The sequence below is a fragment of the Onychomys torridus genome, chromosome 2 (genome assembly GCF_903995425.1).
Source record: "Onychomys torridus chromosome 2, mOncTor1.1, whole genome shotgun sequence".
Lineage (NCBI taxonomy): Eukaryota > Metazoa > Chordata > Mammalia > Rodentia > Cricetidae > Onychomys > Onychomys torridus.
In genome coordinates, this window is record NC_050444.1 from 73,814,480 (window position 1) to 73,835,159 (window position 20,680).

At 40.1% G+C, this 20,680-nt stretch overlaps 1 protein-coding gene across 3 annotated transcripts in view; it reads left to right on the top strand.

Moving 5' to 3' along the window:
• The window catches only part of Slc44a1 (solute carrier family 44 member 1), a 183,540-nt gene that overhangs the window by 124,319 nt on the left and 38,541 nt on the right, over nucleotides 1–20,680 (top strand). The window contains exons 14-16 of one of the 3 annotated variants that reach the window (XM_036177208.1): nucleotides 1,028–1,264; nucleotides 3,163–3,243; nucleotides 5,566–5,678. In XM_036177208.1, the coding sequence (XP_036033101.1) occupies nucleotides 1,028–1,264; nucleotides 3,163–3,243; nucleotides 5,566–5,589 (342 nt within the window). In that variant the 3' untranslated portion in view covers nucleotides 5,590–5,678. The other 2 variants (XM_036177207.1, XM_036177209.1) reach the window with 2 other exon arrangements.

The following is a 20,680-nucleotide window of genomic DNA, read 5'->3' on the forward strand; positions in this document are numbered from 1 at the left end:
AAGTGTCTGAAATTCAGAATGTTAGTACTAAATACTTGCTGGGTTTTTACCTGTAAACAATCAATGTGGTTGGCATTGGCATTATTTGAGTAGAGTCTGTTCCTTATCTGTGACCTTGGACAGGTTGGCTGACATTTCTAAGGGTGTTCCCTAGTCTAAGAAATGGGGTTGATAATGATTACCATCAAGTATTTGTATCATTATTGGTAATCTGAAATACAAGGTGTTAAAAAAAAAAAAAACTATAAAATACATGAGGCAAGGAAGCATCTATGTGATTCTTCACAAAAAGCAAGCTGATTATTTTTATTTTAGCATGGACATGGATACATTGGGCAGCTTTTGCTTCATACATAATCCAAACCTAAGCTTCATGGAAAATTACATTATACTATGTACTCCATATGAAATATGAAACACAGGACAAATTTGAAGAATAGAGGTGATTGTTGCAGTATCATTTATATCTGAAAACAATATAAATCTCTAATAGTAAGAAAATAGTTTCATAAATTCTAGATAACTCAGAAGATGAAATTATACAATTAAGGAAGTATTTGCAAAGCATTTATAATGATACTCCAAATTGTAATGAAGAGTCTTTTATTGTTTTTGTATATAATATGATTTCATATATATATTTCATATAAGTAGGAGTACTTTGAAAAACCATATATCAATTCTAGTATCAACAATTTTATAAATGTAAATGAATTTTTTAAAAATATTCATCCATCTATCTTAAAATTTATTACCCAATTCTCAATGGGTAAAGTTTATCAGGAACCATGGAAAACTAAGTTCCCTTTGATATAAACATGAATTATCTAATATGTGTTCTTAAATTGATTCGATGCCCGTGAATGACTTCCTGTTTGGGTCTATGTAGAGTGTATGTTGTGATTTGAGATGGAGCAGCTTTAGGCAGCCATCACTGATCAAGAGTTCTCTTTAAGTCTGCAGCGATGAAGACCTGTGGCTGGCGGTGGTGGGATACTAAGTGTGGTCTCTGCTCTCTCTGCTGCAGGTGCTGATAGTCTGCAGCACGGGTTTGGCTGGGATTATGCTGCTCAACTACCAGCAAGATTACACAGTATGGGTGCCGCCTCTGATCATCGTCTGCCTCTTTGCTTTCCTAGTCGCTCATTGCTTCCTGTCCATTTACGAAATGGTAGTGGATGTATTGTTCTTGTGTTTTGCCATTGATACAAAATACAATGATGGGAGCCCTGGCCGGGAATTCTATATGGATAAAGTGCTAATGGTAAGTACTTCAAATGCCCTCCGTTGCTTGAGGGATAAAAATGGTAGCAGTGTTTTCAAAACACACTGTGTGGTTAATTTCCAGAGTAATTCAGTATTTAAATTGTAGAACTCAATCACAAGTGAAGTTTGTCTTGGAAAAAATTGGGGTAGGTCTTCCTGGGACAGAAGAGACCATTTCAGATCCACCTACTGCAACAGTACTCATTAACAGCTCTAAGCACTCACTGTTCTATCCAGTCTGCCCCTCTCTGTGTTGTATAAACTGTAACTGTCTAAGTATTTTGTACTGACTCTTCATAAGCATATTGCATCCAGATTTATCTGTGCAGCCCCTGAAGATCCTCTGTATTAGACATTCAGCTGAATTTTGAAACAATTTGAAAACCATATTCAAATGCTTTAAGGGACTGGAGAGTGATTCTGAGCACTTGCTGCTCATGCAGAGGAGCAGGTATCATTTTCCAACACTGGAATGGTACCCGTACAACCTTCTGTCCTTTCAGTTCCAGGGGATCCCACACCCTTTTCTGGCTTCCTGGGGACTATACACCCATGGTGCACATATGTACAGGCACTCACCCATACACCTAAAATTTTTTAAAAAATTAATAATTTAAGATTGCTTTAAATACAGTTTTATGATGGTTAAATGATAGCAAACTAAAGATACTTAAGACTGAATATGATACCTTGAAACAGCCATTTTGTGGTAGTATGAGGTGTCCAGTTAAATCTGCAGTAAATGTGTGACTATAAAAGATACCTTTTTTTCTTTGGTAGTGAAAAACTGAAGGTAAGTGAACTGACCTATTTGATACTGATTGTCCCCGACTGATAGCATCATCAACTAAATGTTAGATGCATTCATAAGTTCTAAATGAGTTCTATCTGGCCGTTTTCTATGGAATTTCATCTGTATTGCAGTCTCTTGTGACTAGAGCAGTTCAAGGGGAAATTCCGTTGATCAATTTTTTTTTTTTTTTTTTTTAAGGTAAACTCTGTGTAACCCATGCTTACCTTGAACTTGTGCTCTCCCTGTTCCAGTCTCCCTGGTGTTGGGATTGGAGGCAGGAGCCACCATGCCCTTAGTTTTCTTCTGTAGGAATACTAGGGAAGAAGTATTCTGCAGGCTTTGATAGAGCGGTACAGTCCCCCGGGGAATGTTCCTACTCTCCCAACTTCTGACCACAGGTTCTGGTTGACTCTCTCCATATTTCTGCATTACGGAGTAATATCTAGAGCTGTAAATAGCAGGATACAGGTGATAAGAAGGAGGAAATGGTAAGGCTAGATAGCTGTTTTGAAAGTAGCTTGACTGTGGTTTGGTTTTGGTTTCAGGGGCAGGCAGGGTGCTGCTTTTTGAAGTATTTCATGCTTATTAGTCCTACTGTCTAGGTCTTTGTTATAAATAGAAGCTGATGAGTGGGATGTGGTGCTGCACATCTATAGTCCCAGGCTGGTGCAGGAGAATTGTCAGGAGTTTAAAGCCAGCCTGGGCCATACCAGGAGTAGCTGGCCTGCCAGGCCTACGTAATGAAACCTTGGCTAAAAAATTTTAAAATAATAATAATACAAATCAGAAGCCTTTGAAGCAAACTGTTTTTGGTTCATTTTATCCTGATAAGGAAAACAAAACAAAAAAGATATTCTCAGTGTAGGAAAAACAAACTCTAAAAACTGTTGGTTAGAACTGACATTATCTCTTGGGGCCGTAGTGAGAATGTCAGAATGGGTGACGCAAGGAAGATTTTACATCTGCAAATTGCAATCCATCCTGGCAAATTTAGTGATTTGCAAAGTGTTGTTTACCACAGTAGGGCTGTGCCGTTAAAATTCACCTGCTGACTGAATCTGAAAAGATCCCCGAGTTAATGCCGCGTGCTCCATATCTTGCAGGAATTTGTGGAAAACAGTAGGAAAGCAATGAAAGAAGCCGGTAAGGGAGGCGTCGCGGATGCCAGAGAACTAAAGCCGATGGTAGGTGGAGATGAGGAGGTGGCCGTCCTCCACGAGTTTCCCTTTCACTTCTTCTCTCTCTCTGTCTTCACTGACTGCACGTCCTCTGGAGAAGCGTTCGTTGTCTGTATCACGCAGGACATGCTGCTCTTTCTGTTTGTCTGCTTACCCATCACTTGGATGGCAGAACTCCTGTCACAGCTGAGACTACCATCTGTAAAAGTGAGCTGAAAGGAACAGCGGCGTCTCTGCCAGTGCTCAGAGGCCTCCAAGTCAGAACGCTTTCTCTGGTTTTCTGGCTGTCAGGATTTGGTTTTCGTCCCACTGGACATTTAGCGGTATGTTTGAAGCGGCAGTTCATTTTTACCAGTTTACAAGATAACCATGAAGGTTCCTTTCAGCTTGCTGAAGTTCATATTCCTCCTTTAAAAAAACAACAATATTGTTCTGTTTTCATTGCTGTCTTTACCTCTTTGCGGATTTTTCTTCTGTTGCTCAGATTGTACTTTCTTTGCTGTTGTTGTCTCTTTGTTTGTTCATTTGGTTTGGTTTTGTGTTATTTTCACATGCAAACAAGGCGATTACCATCAATACCCACGTCCATCTTGGTGAGAGAGGCTGCTCTTCTCACGCCTTAGCTGTAAAAGGAATCGTTTTTTCCACTCCGTCACAGATGGTAGATTTAGATAGGTAGATAGACAGATAGACAAACAGAAGGTTAATGTATATGTGTATGGATGGATACATGGAGGATCTCATAGATCAATGGACAGGAAAATAGGCTGTTTATTTGGGGGAGAAAAGTGACTTAATCAGTTTCGCACCCCCCCAGTTGTTTCTCTTATAGATAGTCAGTCTCCTGTAGTGTAATAGTACATGGCTCAAACCTGTACTAGTCTAATTAAAATGATGCTACCAATCCAATAGTGACATGAAGAAATGTCACTTATACTGCCTAGTTGTCTTCATTGTTTAGGAAATAAAGAATCCAAACGTAAAACTTTAAAGGGACACATATAAAAAATAACTGTAAAGAACTGGCTTGCCTCTCCCTCCTTTCTGGTGGTTGAAGCTTCCATTAAATCAATCTTCAGTAATAAGCATTTTAAGAACGGTAGAAATAGTTGATGTTGAAGACCAGCCAATTTGGCCATGGACTTGGCATGTATTTCTCTCATGACTCTTAGTAAGTAGAAGATGATTTGTGGTAGACCAGAATACAAGTACCCCTCCCTACCAGAAACCCCAATTTATAGACGCTACTCCTGAGAGACCTGCCGAAGTTACGTAGCATTCTGTTAGAAGCCACAGACTTCTCTGAATAGTATTTTCATTTTTCACCTGTGGCCCGCACCCCAAGGAGTGTATTCATCTTCGTTCGGGTTTTCCTTCACTTTATGTTGCTCATCGGATCATAGCTTTCCTACAAGCTCTGTCCCCAAACACATCTTTTGTGTGCATTGTTCTGCTGGTGTGTTGGGCACTACAGTGTTTAACTCCCAAGAATGTCACTGTTAAGAAGTGTCCCGTCCTGCCCCCCCTGCCCCACCCAGCAGTGGAAAATGTGAGTGGACAGCCCTATTTCTTAAGCATGCCATTAAACATTTCTTCTCATGCCTGGTAAACGTGATCAGAGTTGATGCCTATGTTCCCCCAGCCCTTGTGTCATAAGGAATTATCTGAGACCTTCACCACTGAAGCAAGGGGACCATAAAAAGTGAACCACCTGTTCTCATTTGCTGTTACTCATTCGATGAAAGCTCTCCACGAGAGCATCATGTCTGTTTTGTAATACATACAGTAACAACCACTGCCGCCTGCCTGGCTCCCTCCATATGGGCTGTCTTCATTTAGATTTTTTTTTTATCCTATAAAAATATTTAAGAAAATGAGGTCTTCAGATTGTCCACTTGATAGGGGGTTGTTGAACTAAATAAGAAACTGCCACTTTTCCTCCTGAACTATTTAAGAGACCCTCACTAGTTTAAAACACTTTTTAAGATTCATGAGGTCTCTCTACAATTCTTAGAAGAGTTTGCTGAATGTAATGCTCTGGAGATCTGGCTGTCTGCTTGCTGTTGTACAAGGACAAGATTTCAAAGGGAAACCCAGGCTCCCTGGGGGTGTGGGCTGGAGTAGTGAAGGAATGGGCTATGTGTGTCTCACTGGTGACCTGAAGGAAATATGGCCTGCAGTATTCCAGCATCACAGGTTCGAGAGAGGAGTCTCAACCTATTTTGCCCTGTTGCTGTTGTGACCATGTGTGTATGCTAATAGCATCATTCGTATCTCCTTGCAATGGTAATTTTCTAAGATTATACTCTGTATGACTTTGTTTTCTAGGCTTCGGGAGCAAGTTCTGCTTGAACGTAGCCGGCGGTTATGGACCCCATTGACATTCCAAAACAATATATACACATAACTATGTATTTGTGTGTGTGGGTGTGTGTATATATGTATATGTATGTGTGTATATATATATATATGTATATGTATATACACACACACACATAATCAGCCAAAATCAGAGAAAAGGAACAGGGATTTAATACCTTTTTTATGCTTATTTTTGTCAAACATGTACTCCTTTCATACGGGTGGCTTTTACAAGGCAACTTCCGTCGTTTAATGTTTTCAATTGTAATTGTCTTAATGGAAATGTTAGATTCATATCTGATTAACATTTTTAATAACTAGAGGAAATTTTAACTTTAGTTACTTAACCTAGGTAAAATTATTGTACCAAATTCTTGTGTAAGTTTTTGCAGGGATGATTTCCCTGGTGTATGTTTCAAATCAGCATCTTATTTTACTGATGCCTAAGTCCTAGTACGTCAGACTAGGCGAGTGCGTTCAGACAAATAAGAGACTTCTCCAGTCTGTTTCCCCCAATCAGCCAAGCCATGTCATTTTACTTTCAGAAGCATATGAGTGGGCCCATTATGGGGAAATTTCAAAATAGCTCATGCATTTGTCAGCTGACATTCAAAAGTAACCAACTCCTCAGGTATTTGTAGTTTACCCTATTGCTTCTATAGAAGAAAGTAGGAGACCTAGAGAAAGAAAGGGGTAGATAATCTCTATTATGCAACTTTTCCTGTATTTTGTCTCTTTCCTTTTTTACTTCTAGTAGCATCCACCACACATCCGTGTGCCTGATTTTAAAGGAAGCTGGGGCACCCAGCCCGTTTAGCCTTTCCATTTCTGTGTATTGATTTTCAGCTTAGGTGATTCTAGAAGGCATAAGAGAGAGAAACACGAAGCATGAAGCATTGGGGATTCCAGTGCTTTTGCTCTTGTTTCAGAGACAGGTCAGGAGCTTAGAGTTCAACGGCCATTTGTTCAAATGTTCGCTATCAAATCTGAACACACTGGCAGGTGCTCCCCTCATTGGTCATCCATCAAGTATCCAGAGTTCCACAATGTTTAACTGAAGAATTGGTTAGTGTTACTCCTCAAGTGTGAATGTTCTTTATGTTTGGGGGTATGTTTGGGTTTTGTTGTTGTTGTTGTTGTTTTGCTGGGGTTTTTTTTTAATTCCTAAAGCTTACCAGATATGAATGGCTAATATTCCATTGTTCTGCTTATTGTAATGGTGAATGCTTTAAGAAAAAAAAGTGTAATTTGCTAAGAATAATTCATGATCTGTTTATGCGATAACTCCTTTTTGTTACAATTTTTTTAAAAAAAGCTATTTTTGTTAATGTAAAGTAAATATTTCAGAGCAAATTTTTTAAACTTATTGCACTAAATACAGGCTCTGTAAAAAAAAAAAAAAAAAAAAAAAAAAAAAAAGCCTCAGCATTTATCATTCCATGGAAGGAAAATCTTTTGAAAGAAAGCATTGCCTATGAGAACTAGACAGTGAATTAGACTGGTGTTATGGAATTGCATACAGTGTCCCGAGGGCTCAGTGAGCAGCTGTTTGCTAATGTGCTTCCTTTCAAAGGGTTGGACCTTTAAATTGCTGCAAAAGGTAAATTGTATTTTCTTTTCTAAGTACTGGTGTTCTTTAATCTAGCTAGGCTAAATTTCGCTAAATGCCTTGGTTTCTTTTCAAAGCTCATGAATATTTCTGAACCTTCAGAGTATTTGCAATAAGAGTCTGGATTAAAATGACAACAAACCACACACACACACACACACACAAGAGTTCATGTCTAAGCAGGATCCGGGAAACTAGTGTTGAAAGCATAGCTATTGTGAAATAACAATTCGCCAGAAATTAACATCTAACATCTAGTGTTGCCAAATAGTGTCACTGTACTTTTATATCATTTGAAATGGAATTTAATTATGTAACTTAACAACTGTCCTACTAGGTGAGAGAGAAAAATCAGAGTACCATGTGACTCATAGCCACCCCGATTTCGGACATTCAGAAACATTGGGAACTAAGGTTAGAATGGGCCAAAGCCTGGAAGATGGGTCTCCCACCAGAAGATATTCCAGGAGCTAGCCATTTTAGGAGGTGTCCCTCCAAAGTGACCCAATGATGGACTTGAGCTTGGGAATCAGGTTCTGCTCACTTGGACATCCCTGCATCATGGACTCTTGCTGCCCCTGTTCCATGTGCTCGCAATTCCAGCTACTGGAAACCACCAGGAATGCTTTCTAATTATCATTTGCAACTAGAACTGTAATCAGAAAAGAAAATTTGTATTTTTGTATAACTTGATTGTGTGCCATTTTATATAACAGGTCCTGTTTTACAAATAAATTTTGTTTTACTAACATTGTGTTTAGAAATTATGATCTATGTGTAACCATGTCATTCGAGTTCAATTAATTTCCAGGCTGTTTGCCCCAAGTACATTTGTGTGCCATATAGTTATATGCAAATATGCATATATATTACACGGATGCACACAGAGAGATATTTGATGTATGGAATATCACTCTGCCCTGAGCTCCAATCGTTGATTAATTTTAGAAGGCCTGGCCGAGGCTTGTTAGTAATACTTAAGTGTTCTGCTTGGGTACCCCTGCTGCCTCCTTCATCCATCCGCAAGTCATTCTCCTAGCTATGGGCTGCCTTATTGCCATCTGCTCACCGCTTCCATCTTCTGCCCAAGTGAGAAGAATAGACCCAGAGCAAACATTGTCTGTGAAATCTGGACACCTGGATAACTTTACAAACCATTTTGTTCTGTATTGTGACTTCTTCCTTTTCCTGTGATGGTTTTTCAACACCACACTTTGGAGTCCTGTCTCTGGCGTTAGACGTGGGGTCTCCTTTTAAAAAAAGTACCAGTGCTACATGGTACTTTAGAGTCTGGTGCATAACTTAGACCTTCTGAACTCCTGACTCTAGATAAGTTGTCCTGTTACTGTAATGTGGGAGGAAAAGGGTTGGATTTATTTCAGTGTGAATCCATGAGCCCCATCTTCAACAAGAGGCTTACTGGTGCAATAATAATAAATCAGTAACACTTATCAAGGGCACTAAGATTATATAATCCCTGCATGGATGAGCAGAGCTCAGCACAGGTTGTTCCTTGACACCATTTAATGCAATGGTTAATGTTTAGGATTAAAGTTTTCATCCTAGCCTACAGATAATAATGTTCTAACTCCATGCCACTTAAGTAGCTTAGCTGGCTTGGTTCTCAATCTTCCCTAATGGAGGTCCTAATGAGTGTATTTAAAAATTATGCTTGAAATATGTTTTCTTTGATAGAGATGCCCTTTTACTCATACTTTTTCCTCCCTTCCTTTTTTCTTCTTTCAATGAAAGGCATTAAGCATCTAATTATAACCTCTACCCAATACCACGGACCATATTTGCCTTCTAAACACATTCTGAAGATTACACCCTGGTCAGATGTGGACCCCTTTATCCTGATCCTGGCTGCTTTAAGTGTGACTCACAAATACCTCTCCCTCCTCAGAATAGTACCGGAAATGCATGCTCCAGGTATCTGCAAGCCACACAGTGCCACCACCCCCCTCCACCTCTGGGCCTCAGATATCCCTGTCATGCACAGTCCCTGCTGCTCCGTGCTCTTCCAGGAGGTCCCTCTACATTCAGAGCAGCGTTCTGAAATCAGCTCCAAATCCAGAGCTATTGGTTATGGTGACTTGAACATTTCATTTTATTTTTTATTTTTGGCTTCTCATATGAATTGGGGTTTCCAGTAGCCTTACTGCAATATCTGAGAAATGTCCTTCAAAGAGGTCTGTGAGCTTTTATCTTTTAATAAGTAAGCTCTGGGCTGCGGGCATAGTTCAGTGACAGGAGCAGTTGTTCAGCATTCACAAGGCCCCGCACCACCCTTCTTAAAACATCAATAAGTCAGCTCGTTGTTGCTTTGCTATGGCCACTTGGAAAACAAACAATCAATCCATCAGAAATCTGCAGGCTTATCAGTGCTCCTGATGTTAATCTCCGTATTCCTTTCATGCATTCCATCTGACAGATAGAAGTGCTTGCTACAGTTAAGATGTGGTCTGTGAATATATATTAGCAAATTATGAGATCCTAAGTAAATGCATGAAGCAGAGATTTGTGTTTTGTATTCTAGCATAGAATGATGCCTTTTGCTTTAAATGCATATTCATGTAGCTGTGCTCATTACGGAATGTGTGTTGGCCCTTTTGAAAAGTAACCATTGTTCGTATACAGTGGCTGCTTGCAGAATTAACTTGTCTTCATTTAGTGGCATATGGCCCAGGTTTTAAAAAGACAGGATCTTTGAGTATGTCAAGAAATAAAAAGTCTAAAGTTAGCAAAAACTTAAAAACAAAAGTAAAAATTCAAATATTATATACAGTGAAAAGTTTGAGATAACACACTTTTCCCATTGGAATTTCTTAAATTTGAGCCAAATCTTATATTCCATATTTTAAAAGAACAATTTCAATTCAAAATTTAAAACTTTGAAATTCCCTTTCTTACAGAAAACCTCAATGCAGAACTTATAACTTGTGACTTTCTGTGGAAAATCTTTTCTATAGAACTATTGGGTTCTTTCTTCCTCCCCATTTTGATTTCTTTATATGTATAACAATAGACCAACGATTGAGTTTCTTTTTTGCATGAACAATTGCTGCTTTTGTAAATTACAAATGCAGGATTTAAGTTTGGTATTTTTTAAGGGGATGTGCATTTATTCAAAAGATAAGAAATGGTTAGGGACCCAAATATTACACTGATCTTCAGCTTTTATACTCGGTTTACAACCTAAATGATTTCTTTTCCAGACCAGAAAGCTCAGAAAAAATCAAGCATTTCTTCATAATCTAATCAAGATATAGTTGATTATGAAAACATTGATTCTTTTATATGTGTTCCAGATATCTTTCACTTTATTTGCTGGTATCCAAATTTAATATTTGAAATTCAAAAGCAGGTTTGAGTGGCCATAGGGTCCCTTTGTACTTGTGGAAGCTTTGAACTGCCTCCTAAATGTACCTTACTGCATCTCTAATATGTTCCTCCAAGTGGTTAGACCTCCTACTGCCTATCCACGGGGATGATGCTAATTACCTCTGACCTGAATCAGTTTTATAACTGAAAATAGTATGTGCTTTATAGTTCCATGTTTGGAAGTAGAAAACCACATTACACCAATTAGAAGTATGAGGTGGGATGTGTCCTGGGGAAATTTCTGGCAATGAACCAAATTCTTTCCAGTGGGGTGGGGTGCACCCTAAAAGAGATGAAAAGAGAATCCTTGTAATTATCCATCTACGAAAACACAGCTATTTTGATGTACTCAGATAGGGCATTATGTGGCATAGTGTGACCAGTATATAACTGTCTTAAAATACATCTGTCAACACGAAGAAAAACAGATGAAGATAATGATAATGAGCTAACTGAAGTAGAGTGGGTACTTGATTTAAAAAAAAAAAAAGTTGAGTGACCACTTGTAGGAGCTGATGATGGGAGTAGACGTTGAGCCCCACCCCCACTCCACCCAGCACACACACACACACACACACACACACACACACACACACACACACCAGCCTGGGAGGTGTTGTCTATCTTTCACTTTCCCACACACTAAAGAGCAGGGATAGACCACTCTGCTGATGGATTCTGCCTCCATTTTCCATGTCCACTCCTTCATGCTTTGAGGAAGCCTAAGGGGTCCTTTGCTTCCACAGCTCACCATTAGTTTAGGTATGTAGCAGCTCTCCAGGAAGGCTCTTTAGGTCCTTGGAAAAGTGGGTTGAAGTTTATTAAAGTTTTGACCCCAGTGGATCCCAGTTCATAGCCAAATGTTAAACCCCATTGTCTGGCTGAACAAAGCAGTAGAAATCTCACTGACAAGGTCAGTGGAGAAATAACAAAAATCAGCTCTCTACCCTAACCCTTACAGCTGGAATGAACCTTCCACAGCTATAAATGGAGAAGCCACTGCTGTAAATTTGTGTTAGAGGAGGGCAAGGCCCAACATTTAGTAACTATTGGTTCATTTGTCATAGAAGTATATGACTTAAAGGGAACTTTCTAACTTTTGTCTTTGAATTTACCTACACACCCTGCTGGTTAGGAATATCATTTGTGCTAGTGGTTGCTGGAGAAATGGATTTTAAATCTATAAGTAAGTAAGCTGTGGAAAGATTTGGAGAATACATGCAGAGATAGAAGGGGTATATCAGCTTCTAAAAACTGTGAAGACCCTCTACCTTTACCATGTAGTTATCAGGTCCAGGCCTCCTTGCCCCATAAACTATACTAGAAATATATTACATAGAAATGTGGTGGCTGGAGGTTTTGAGCCAGGGACTATAAATTAACTCTCTCCCTGGCCTCTGGGTTCTAGTCCTCTGCTCAGCATTTCTTGAGTTTTAATATCCAAAGATGGTCATAAGAACAAAGTCAACCCTTTCTGTGTTGTTCTATTGCTCCTCTTTATTGATGCCTTCTGATCCCTCCCTCTCTCGGAACACTGAACTATATTAGAAGAAGTTTCAGTGTGACAGTCTCCAAATAGTTAGGAGCACTAAATGCTCTTCTGCTAGATCTTGCATCTAATGAAGTCAGTTCAAGTAGGTTGTTGTCTGGTTAGAATACAAGACATGGGAGAGAACTCTACAATTAACAGGCAGGGAAGAGCATGAAGGTATCTAACAAAATGCCAGTGGCTCTCGGAAAACAACCAAAGACAAAAGCCTGTCTTTTTGCAGACCAAATGGGCAAATTATCCATACTTCCTGGCCCAGCCTTCCTGAACTTGAGTTTAGGCTAGAACTCATAGAAAAAAGACAACCAAGTTTTGAAGGCCTGTCAACATAGTAGGGACCTGCTGTTGTTCTCTCAGGCACTCTTACATCCCGTGTCAAGCCTAGCCATTGTGATGAGAACGTAAACAACATTCTAATGCCCATTTGTCCTCATTTGTTTTCAGAGTGTTGAAGTAAGTTTTGTGTCACATCTTGTCTCTTTTCGTTAAAAACAGAAGAACTCAGTTGAGACTTCCATGGATTATATAGTTTGGGGTCATCTACCTTCGTGTTATTTTTGGGTTCTTTCTTATTATTGGCGTCACTACACTATGCATGTGAGGAAACAAACATGTAGGTGCTTGACCATGCCCCACAGATGCACTTGTAGCCCTGGTGTTTTTGACTGTCGGACTAACACCATGCAGACGTTACACTCAGAGCATTATGCTCTCACAGGACTGAAGAACTATGTATATTAAGCAATCCACTTTCTGGAGCGATCAACTCTTGCAGGCAGATGAATGCCGAGAGCTCTGAATTGGATGGCATTCCATCTAGCTTCAGAGTTCAATGAGTTTATATGAAATGGAGCTTTGAAATGTTTTACTTGTGCAGAAATATGAACTAGAAAAAAAAGTGCTGGTCTATTGCTGTTTTCTCTGTATGGACTCAGTTGCCAGAATTATTATGAAAACTGTATTTTAGTCTAACAAATGTATAGAATTTTTTATGTAACAAATAAAATTTTATAGGAAAGAATGTCATTGTCTACTGTGTCCTAACCCTTTCCCACACCCATGGTGGTAGTTGATAGAAAGTAGTCCTGGCTTCAGGTCAGGCTACTGCTGCAAGAGTAGCAGAGAACTTCCCAGCTTCTCTTCCTCCTCCCCATCTGAGCATGTTCCAGGGTCTTAGACTATAAAGTATTAATGTGCCAGGTTGTGTTTCTAAAGTCTAAAAGTCTAAAGAGGACAACAGGGAAATCAGCAGCTGGTATCTGAGCGACCATGTGGCCATATAACTGATAGAGTTACAGAGTTACAACTGAGTCCAATCCAGGTAGAAGAGAAAGGCCTCCATGTGTGATCTTCACCATGGAAAGTGTTCGGGGCACCAGTGCAGTGGTGCAGGTGCCCAAAGCCTCCATTTGTAGTGAATTAGTGGGTGTGGACAGTTGAGGCAGGCCATCATTAAAGCAGCAGCTGTGCCCCCTTAGAATTTGTAAAAGATCAAGTTGATTCAAAACTATTTTAAGTGATACTAAGGACTCCAGAAGGGATTGGCTTCCTAGGCGGAGGATCTGTGGCCAGACCAGGAAATCTCTACTTGTTTTATAAGTTGTGAGTTTTCCTGAGGCCTGAGCTTCAGAGTGATGCCTAGGTAGCCCTGATGTGTATGCCAGGCTGCTAAAGGAGCTGCTAACAGCATTTGTGAGGTGTCTTCAAATACTGCAGGTGTTTGAGATACTGAAGAACTAATCAGTCTAGACTCGTGGGGGTTTTTTTGGCATGGTTCTGATACAGAATTATATCCCTTCTATATAATCCTCCTAATGACCAAGGAGCTTATGAAAAGTCTCATTTCCTGAACGGTACCCTAAAGTCATTCTCTGTGCCTATGGTCATGAAAAGTACGTCCTGTCATAGAGCCCCAAACTTCAGAAAATATAGGAAGATCCAAGCTCTTTGACATGTGTCCCTTAATGATAGGGATACGGTCTGAAGAAATGCATCATCAGGCAATGTCATTGTCGTGTAGATATCTTAGAATATGTTTATACAAACTTACATGGATGGAGTATCCCTGGGTAAAATGATCTTAGAGGAGACTGACTTCATAAATGCAGTAAATTACTAACCAAAATATTACAACTGTACTCATGAAGCCCAACTTAATGCGCATGTAGTGATGAAAAACTGAACTGGTTAGATAGTATGCAGCTCTGAGCTCTCACAGAGGTTGAGCAGTTCAAAGGAAGCCAGTGTCCTATGAGGCTGCTTGGCTTCTGCATTTCATCGGGTGCTGTGGGAGTAACCCATGCACAGGATTGTACCTCATCATTACTATTTTAGATGTAGCACATGACAGTGAGGCCTTTAATTCGGTGTCATGCTTCATTTATTGTCCAAATTCTGAGAAACATAGTTTTAGGAGTTTTGCCTTCTAGGTTGACTTGAGGATTCTGGAAAAAGAAGAGCTGACCATCAAACCATCACAAGGTTTTATCAAGTTTTTAATAGAAATCTTAAAGTTCCTGAGATCTTACCAAGATCCTAGGCCAGATCTGTCAGCATAGAGCAGCAACAGCTCAGAGAAATTGCCTTTAAGATGAACTGGGGGTTTTCAGCCTTGTGTCCTCTCACTGGGAGACATGATGTTAAGGGTGTGTGGTCAGTTACTTTCTCCATCTCCCACAAAGGATTTTTGCAGCTTACAACAAAATAATTTAAACCAATAAGAAAGGAAAAGAGTTATTTAAGAAACTCTGGGCTGGGCATATGACTACACTTCATTTTTTTTTTTTTTCAACATTTCCAGCAAAGAGAAAAAGTCAATATAGGGACATACATTTTAAATGTTAAGTAAAAGTTACAGCTGCATAGAAGGTGAATAGGAAAGACTAGGCAGAACAGGCTGTAAATAGGATATAATAATAGTTAATAGATTAGAATAACTTTCACAGTGTAGTAGATGCTTTATTGATTATGTTAATATTGATAGTTGATAGGTTAATTGGAACTTGTTAAGAAAGAAAGTTGTTTAAATGATTTTTTAAAATTTTGATATATTAATATTCATAGTCAGTGTTTGGATTTTTGTATTTTTGAGACAAGGTCTCATTATGTAATATAGACTGTCCTTGAATTCATGATCCTCCTGCCTCCTGCCTGAGTGATGAAATTACAGATGTGACACATGGTTATTGGATAATCTTTGACAAAGGCCTATTAATTTTATGATTCTTGAACTCCTCTGAAGTTGTCTGCTGAGTAATTAACACTAGTGGATAGTGTCATTCCCAAAGAGTAAACATGAAATATTGAGTTTTTAAAATGAATCAAAAATTTACCAACTATGGTAGCAAATAATTTTATAGTTTTCTTTCCAGTGTTTGTATATCTCAGATCCATGAATATTATTTTCAGCAATTTACCTTTATTGACTCTTTCCCAGGCATTTAGTTTTTCAAAGCATCAATTTTCATAAAATTGCTTTGTCATATTTTTACTGGTAAACAACAGAGCAGCCACCTCACCCTACTTAACATACATCAACAAACACACCTGACTTCTGCCAAGCACAACCCACCATCGCTAGAACAGGCACAGGCGCCAGAGCCTAACTCCCTCTCCAGGAACGCTGAGCATCCTGTAATTATTAGCCTTCTGTAAAAGGCCGGAAAATGTCAGGTAATCTGGCAAGATGGCTAAATGGAAGTCATTACATTAAAATGATAATTATTCTTGTGTTAAAATGATAATTAAGCTCTGTGTTGGGAGCTTATGGATAATTCCACTTTGGTTGCTTTTTGTTTTCTTTGCTTGTCTGTGTACATAGAATATTCCTGTGGTTTTTTAATATGAAGAAATCACATTATATTTTAAAACAAAAACAAAAGGTGAGGTGAGCTAATAAAACAATAGTAACTAATCTAGTGGACTAGAAGAGAAGGTTCCCAAACAAATCCTAGTACCAGTCAGAATTTCATAGAAGATAAACATATACACCAGTCCAATCAAGGAGAGGATTTTAAGTAAATGACATTTAGGACCATTCATTGGCTCTCAGTTTGAAAACAAGTCTTAGTCAACTCTAAATAATTTTTTTTTTTTTTTTTGTGATTAGGCAAGGGAAGAGTCAAGAACACTAGTCAGGAGGATTTAATAAATTTTGAAGGCTTAGAAAAATTACAAGAATGATAAGCTGGTGAGATTCATATCCGCTTTGTGGAAAACGTGATGGTAAGGTTCATTCTAGATGCCTTTCCTGAGCATGTCTACCCCAGTGTGTCCAGTGTGTCCAGTTCAGTAAGCATTTCTGAGGCCCAGCAGAGGTATGGGGTCTCAGCCCAGTGGGGGATGAAGCCAGCAATGGAGTTACAATGAGAGGTCGGGGTGGGGAGCACCAAGCAACTTGCTGAGGTCATCAGGAGACTACCTAAGTCTTGACGGGTGAATAGGAATTATCTGAATGATGAAGGGGAAGGGGCAATAAAACTAAACTAGTATGACTGGGGTGGAGAAAACAATCACCTAGACAACCATGGCAACAGAAGGAGAAAGAGTCTTTCTGGGGATGTCCAGAGCAAAGAAGTTGCAGGTATGCGACTGTGGTGAAGATAGGGTACACTTGTGTGCTCCAACCTATGCTAAATTGTAGGGGCTCTGAGCCCTGAGGACTCTGAGGATTGGCCTAGGTATATGGAGCCTGGAAAGAGGTAGAAATGGAGGAGGAGACAAGGATATGAAGAGGCTGGAGCAAGGTCCTGAGGAGCTTGGGTCAAGAAGAGGACAACAGGGAAATCGGCAGGCATGGCGACTGATGACATGTGTACTTTATCAATCCCTCATTTATATACATACATATATACACACATACATATATACATACACACATACATACATACAAACATACATATGGTAGGTGGGTGTGTGCGTGTGTAGACTAGAAATCCATGCCAGACATTCTTCTTCTACCCTTCCCCCCATATTTTGGGACAGGATCTCTTACATGCAGGCCTATCCTCAGGATGATGTGTGCCACCTCTTTTGTGGGGAGCTGGTGAGAGATGACCGAATTCATTCAAGCTCTGGTTCTCTAATTCACTGGCTATTAGAAATGTCTGCCTGTTTTGCTCAAGTCTCTGTTGTAAAGCCTTTGTAATGTAAAAAAAAAAAAAAGTTAGTTGCTTGTCTTTAAACTATTTCTTTAGGCTGGAAAGGGCTTAAGGGCTTCTCCTTTGCCTGATGGATGAGCCCCTTTAGTGTCTGGGCTTCAGTTGAGAGTTCCCTGTAGCAGGAATCTTAAAAGTCTTATTAATAAAATCAAACCTGAGGCCAGTTATTGGGGTGAATGCTGGAAGATCAGAGAAACAGAACAAGCCACAACTACCTCACCTCAACAGTTCCTCAGCTGATCCTGTTTTCTCAGACTGGAAGCCTGAGTCCTCACCCAGAATGAATCTCAGCTGAACTGCTGCTCCAAAGCCTGAATGCTTAACCAGCCAAATGCTTCTAGTTTCTGGTCTTCACGCCTTATATAACCTTTCTACTTTCTGCATCACTCCCTGGGATTAAAGGCTGGATTTCTGGGATTAAAGGCGTGAGTCACCATGCCTGGCTGTTTCCAATGTGGCCTTGAATTTATGGAGATCCAGAAGGATTTCTGTCTCTGGAATGCTAGGATTAAAGGCGTGTGCTACCACTGCCTATCCTCATGTTTAATATTGTGGCCATCCTATTCTCTGACTCCAGATAAGTTTATTAGCGTGCACAATATTTCAGGGAACACAATACCACCACAGTTCCCAAGCTAACCTGACTTAGGTAGCTGCTTTCCTGCTTGTCCCCTTAAATGTTTATTTCTGTGTGAAACAGGAATAATTTACTTTTAGTGCATACATGTTTACATATTTATGTCTTTTCCAAGAAGGCATCCATACAGAAAGATTATTAAAATAAAAAGCACAAGGCAGGCAGGAGTAACAAATGCCCTAAACTCCAGAGCAAATACGTCACAGTATATTAAGACATGAAATACTTGAGCTTCCTAGCAATGTCAAGAGAAAAGGAACACACTACTGTTGGTAGAGTTTCTTCAGTGGTAGAAGAGAGTACAAGCATTCTTCGAAATACTGTCAGTACAGAAGCAGCCTTCTCAGAGAGATGGCTATGAGACCTGTGTTCAGCTCCCCAGAACTCATGTAAAAGCAGGATATGGCAGTGGGTGCCTGTAAGCTCAGTGCTGGGGGTTGGGGTGGAGACAGGTAGAGAGAGGATGCTTGCTGTCTAACAAGTCTAGATTAAACAGCAATGTTTAATGTATCCATGTTCAGTGAGAAACCCTGTCTCACAAAATAGAGTAGAAGAGGGGTAGAGGAAGGCTGTTTAGTGCAACAACTTCTAGCCTTCACATACACACACATGGATGTATTCACTTTCACATGTGCGCGCACACACACACACACACACACACACACACACACACACAAGTTTTCTATTTGTTTTTTTTTAAGCAAGAAGAAAAAAGCTCCCTAGTCTCTACCTTACATAAATTCAGTCTAAGACAGCAAAGGGATAAGCAGATGATTGGCATAGAGTATGCCAGTTACTCTAACAGAGTTAGCTCAGGAGTGCAGGGAGACCCACATGAAGGTGGGTGGGGTAACGAGGTGGAGATATAGTAAATAAACAGGCGCGTGCGTGCGTGCGTGCGTGCGTGCGTGCGTGCGTGCGTGCGTGCGTGCGTGCGTGTGTGTGTGTGTGTCTGGGGTTCTATACTAAAGAGCATGTCTGGGGACATGAGACTAGAGAAGTCAAAAGAGGGCAGATCTCAAAGGTCCTGTGGGCCGTCCCAAGAGACTTGACTTTATGATGAAAGAAGTGTGGACTCTGAGCAAGGGGAATCTCTCTGTGTAAATAGTATATAGTGTTATGATCTTCCCAGTTAGGAATAAGCGAGGAGCCTTTTGTAATATGTCAAGTGAGCAAAGATGAAGTCTTTACCTTGGATTCCAGCAACAGAAGAAGAATACGGGGATGTGTTTAAGAATGAAATCAATAGAACTGGATGTTCAGAGGGGGTCCAAGAGGAGTCAGGTGTGACTGACTCTCCAGGGCCTGATTTCCATGGAATAGTGGATTGGAAGAGAAAGAACCGTGGTAAGCTGTTTGCATTAGTTGGAGACAAGATGAAACACCAGCAGTGAAACATGTGAATTCGTCTTCAATCTTCCAGTCCAATTACAGGCTGTTATTTGCTCTCTGTGCCTTGGTTTCTATACCTACACAAGGAGATGCATTCAGCCTGTGCTGTAGGATTATTTTGATAGCAAATGTGGAGAGGAACACACTTCAAAACCGGTTACATACAACGGAATTGGTATTTCCTGATGCCTAAGAGTCAGTGTAATATAAAGGAGAGAGAAAGGGGTTGGAGTCATAGATGTGGGATTGAATTTCTTTCTGGCACTTGTATACACTCTGTGATCTAGAGGAGCTGGGTTCTCTGTCTTCCTTTGTAAAATGAGAATAATAATGTCTTACAGGAATTTGTATAAAGTTTAGTGGTATTCTTTTTCATTCACGTAATCATTACCTAACACATATTCAGAGTCTCTACTGTCTATTATGAACAGAAAACAGAACTGAACAAAGCAAGCTGGAGTCTCTATAGAAAAGCTAATGGTGGGGTGAGGTGACCAAAATGGAAAACTAGGAAATTCAAAGGCTCTCTCCTTCTGAAGGAATGGTCAGGTTGGTAAAAACTCTCAAATCAACTTTTGCCAGACTCTGGAAACTTAACAATAGTAATAATACAAAATCATAACTTAAAAGCAGGAGAATGCTGAGTGAAGAAAGTTTAATAAAAATACACTCAGGCATTTTAGCTTACCAGCACAGTATGCCCCACTCAGTGGCAGCTGAGGGTGTGGTAGCATAGCCTGTGTTCTTAGAATGGCTTGCTGGGGCCACAGTGACCAGTATGGCCCTTGTTCTCAGAGCTGTTTCTTTGAATGGTGTGGAGGCTGTCTGCAGAATCAGCCCCAAAGCCTTCTTTAGACCCTTCTTAAATCTGCAGGATGTCTGCTAAAAGCATCTAGAGGCAAATACTCTCAGAGAAGTGTGCAAGAGTCTAGTTGTGTGTGGGATAATACCCACGGGCAAGAAGCCTGGAGAAAAGAAGTTCAGAGCTGGACAGGCATTGGAGAACGAAATCTTTGACACCGTTCCACAGCGTGCTCCTGCATGTGCCCAGAAATTGTAAAGGCTACATGGATGCCTTAGTCAGCGGTTCTCAACTTTCCTAATGTTGCAACCCTTTAATGTTGTGGTGACCCCCAACTATAAAATGATTTCATTGCTACTCCGAAACTGTAATTTTGCCACTGGTAGGAATCGTAATATAAGTATTTTAGATTCCTGATGTCCTCAGGTGACTCCCGTGAAAGGTCGTTTGACTCCAAAGGGGGTCGCACCCCACAGGTTGAGAACCACTGGTGTAGGTGCAAGGGGGAAAAAAAGCAACCCTGAGAAGACCTTGAATAGTTTACCTCTGG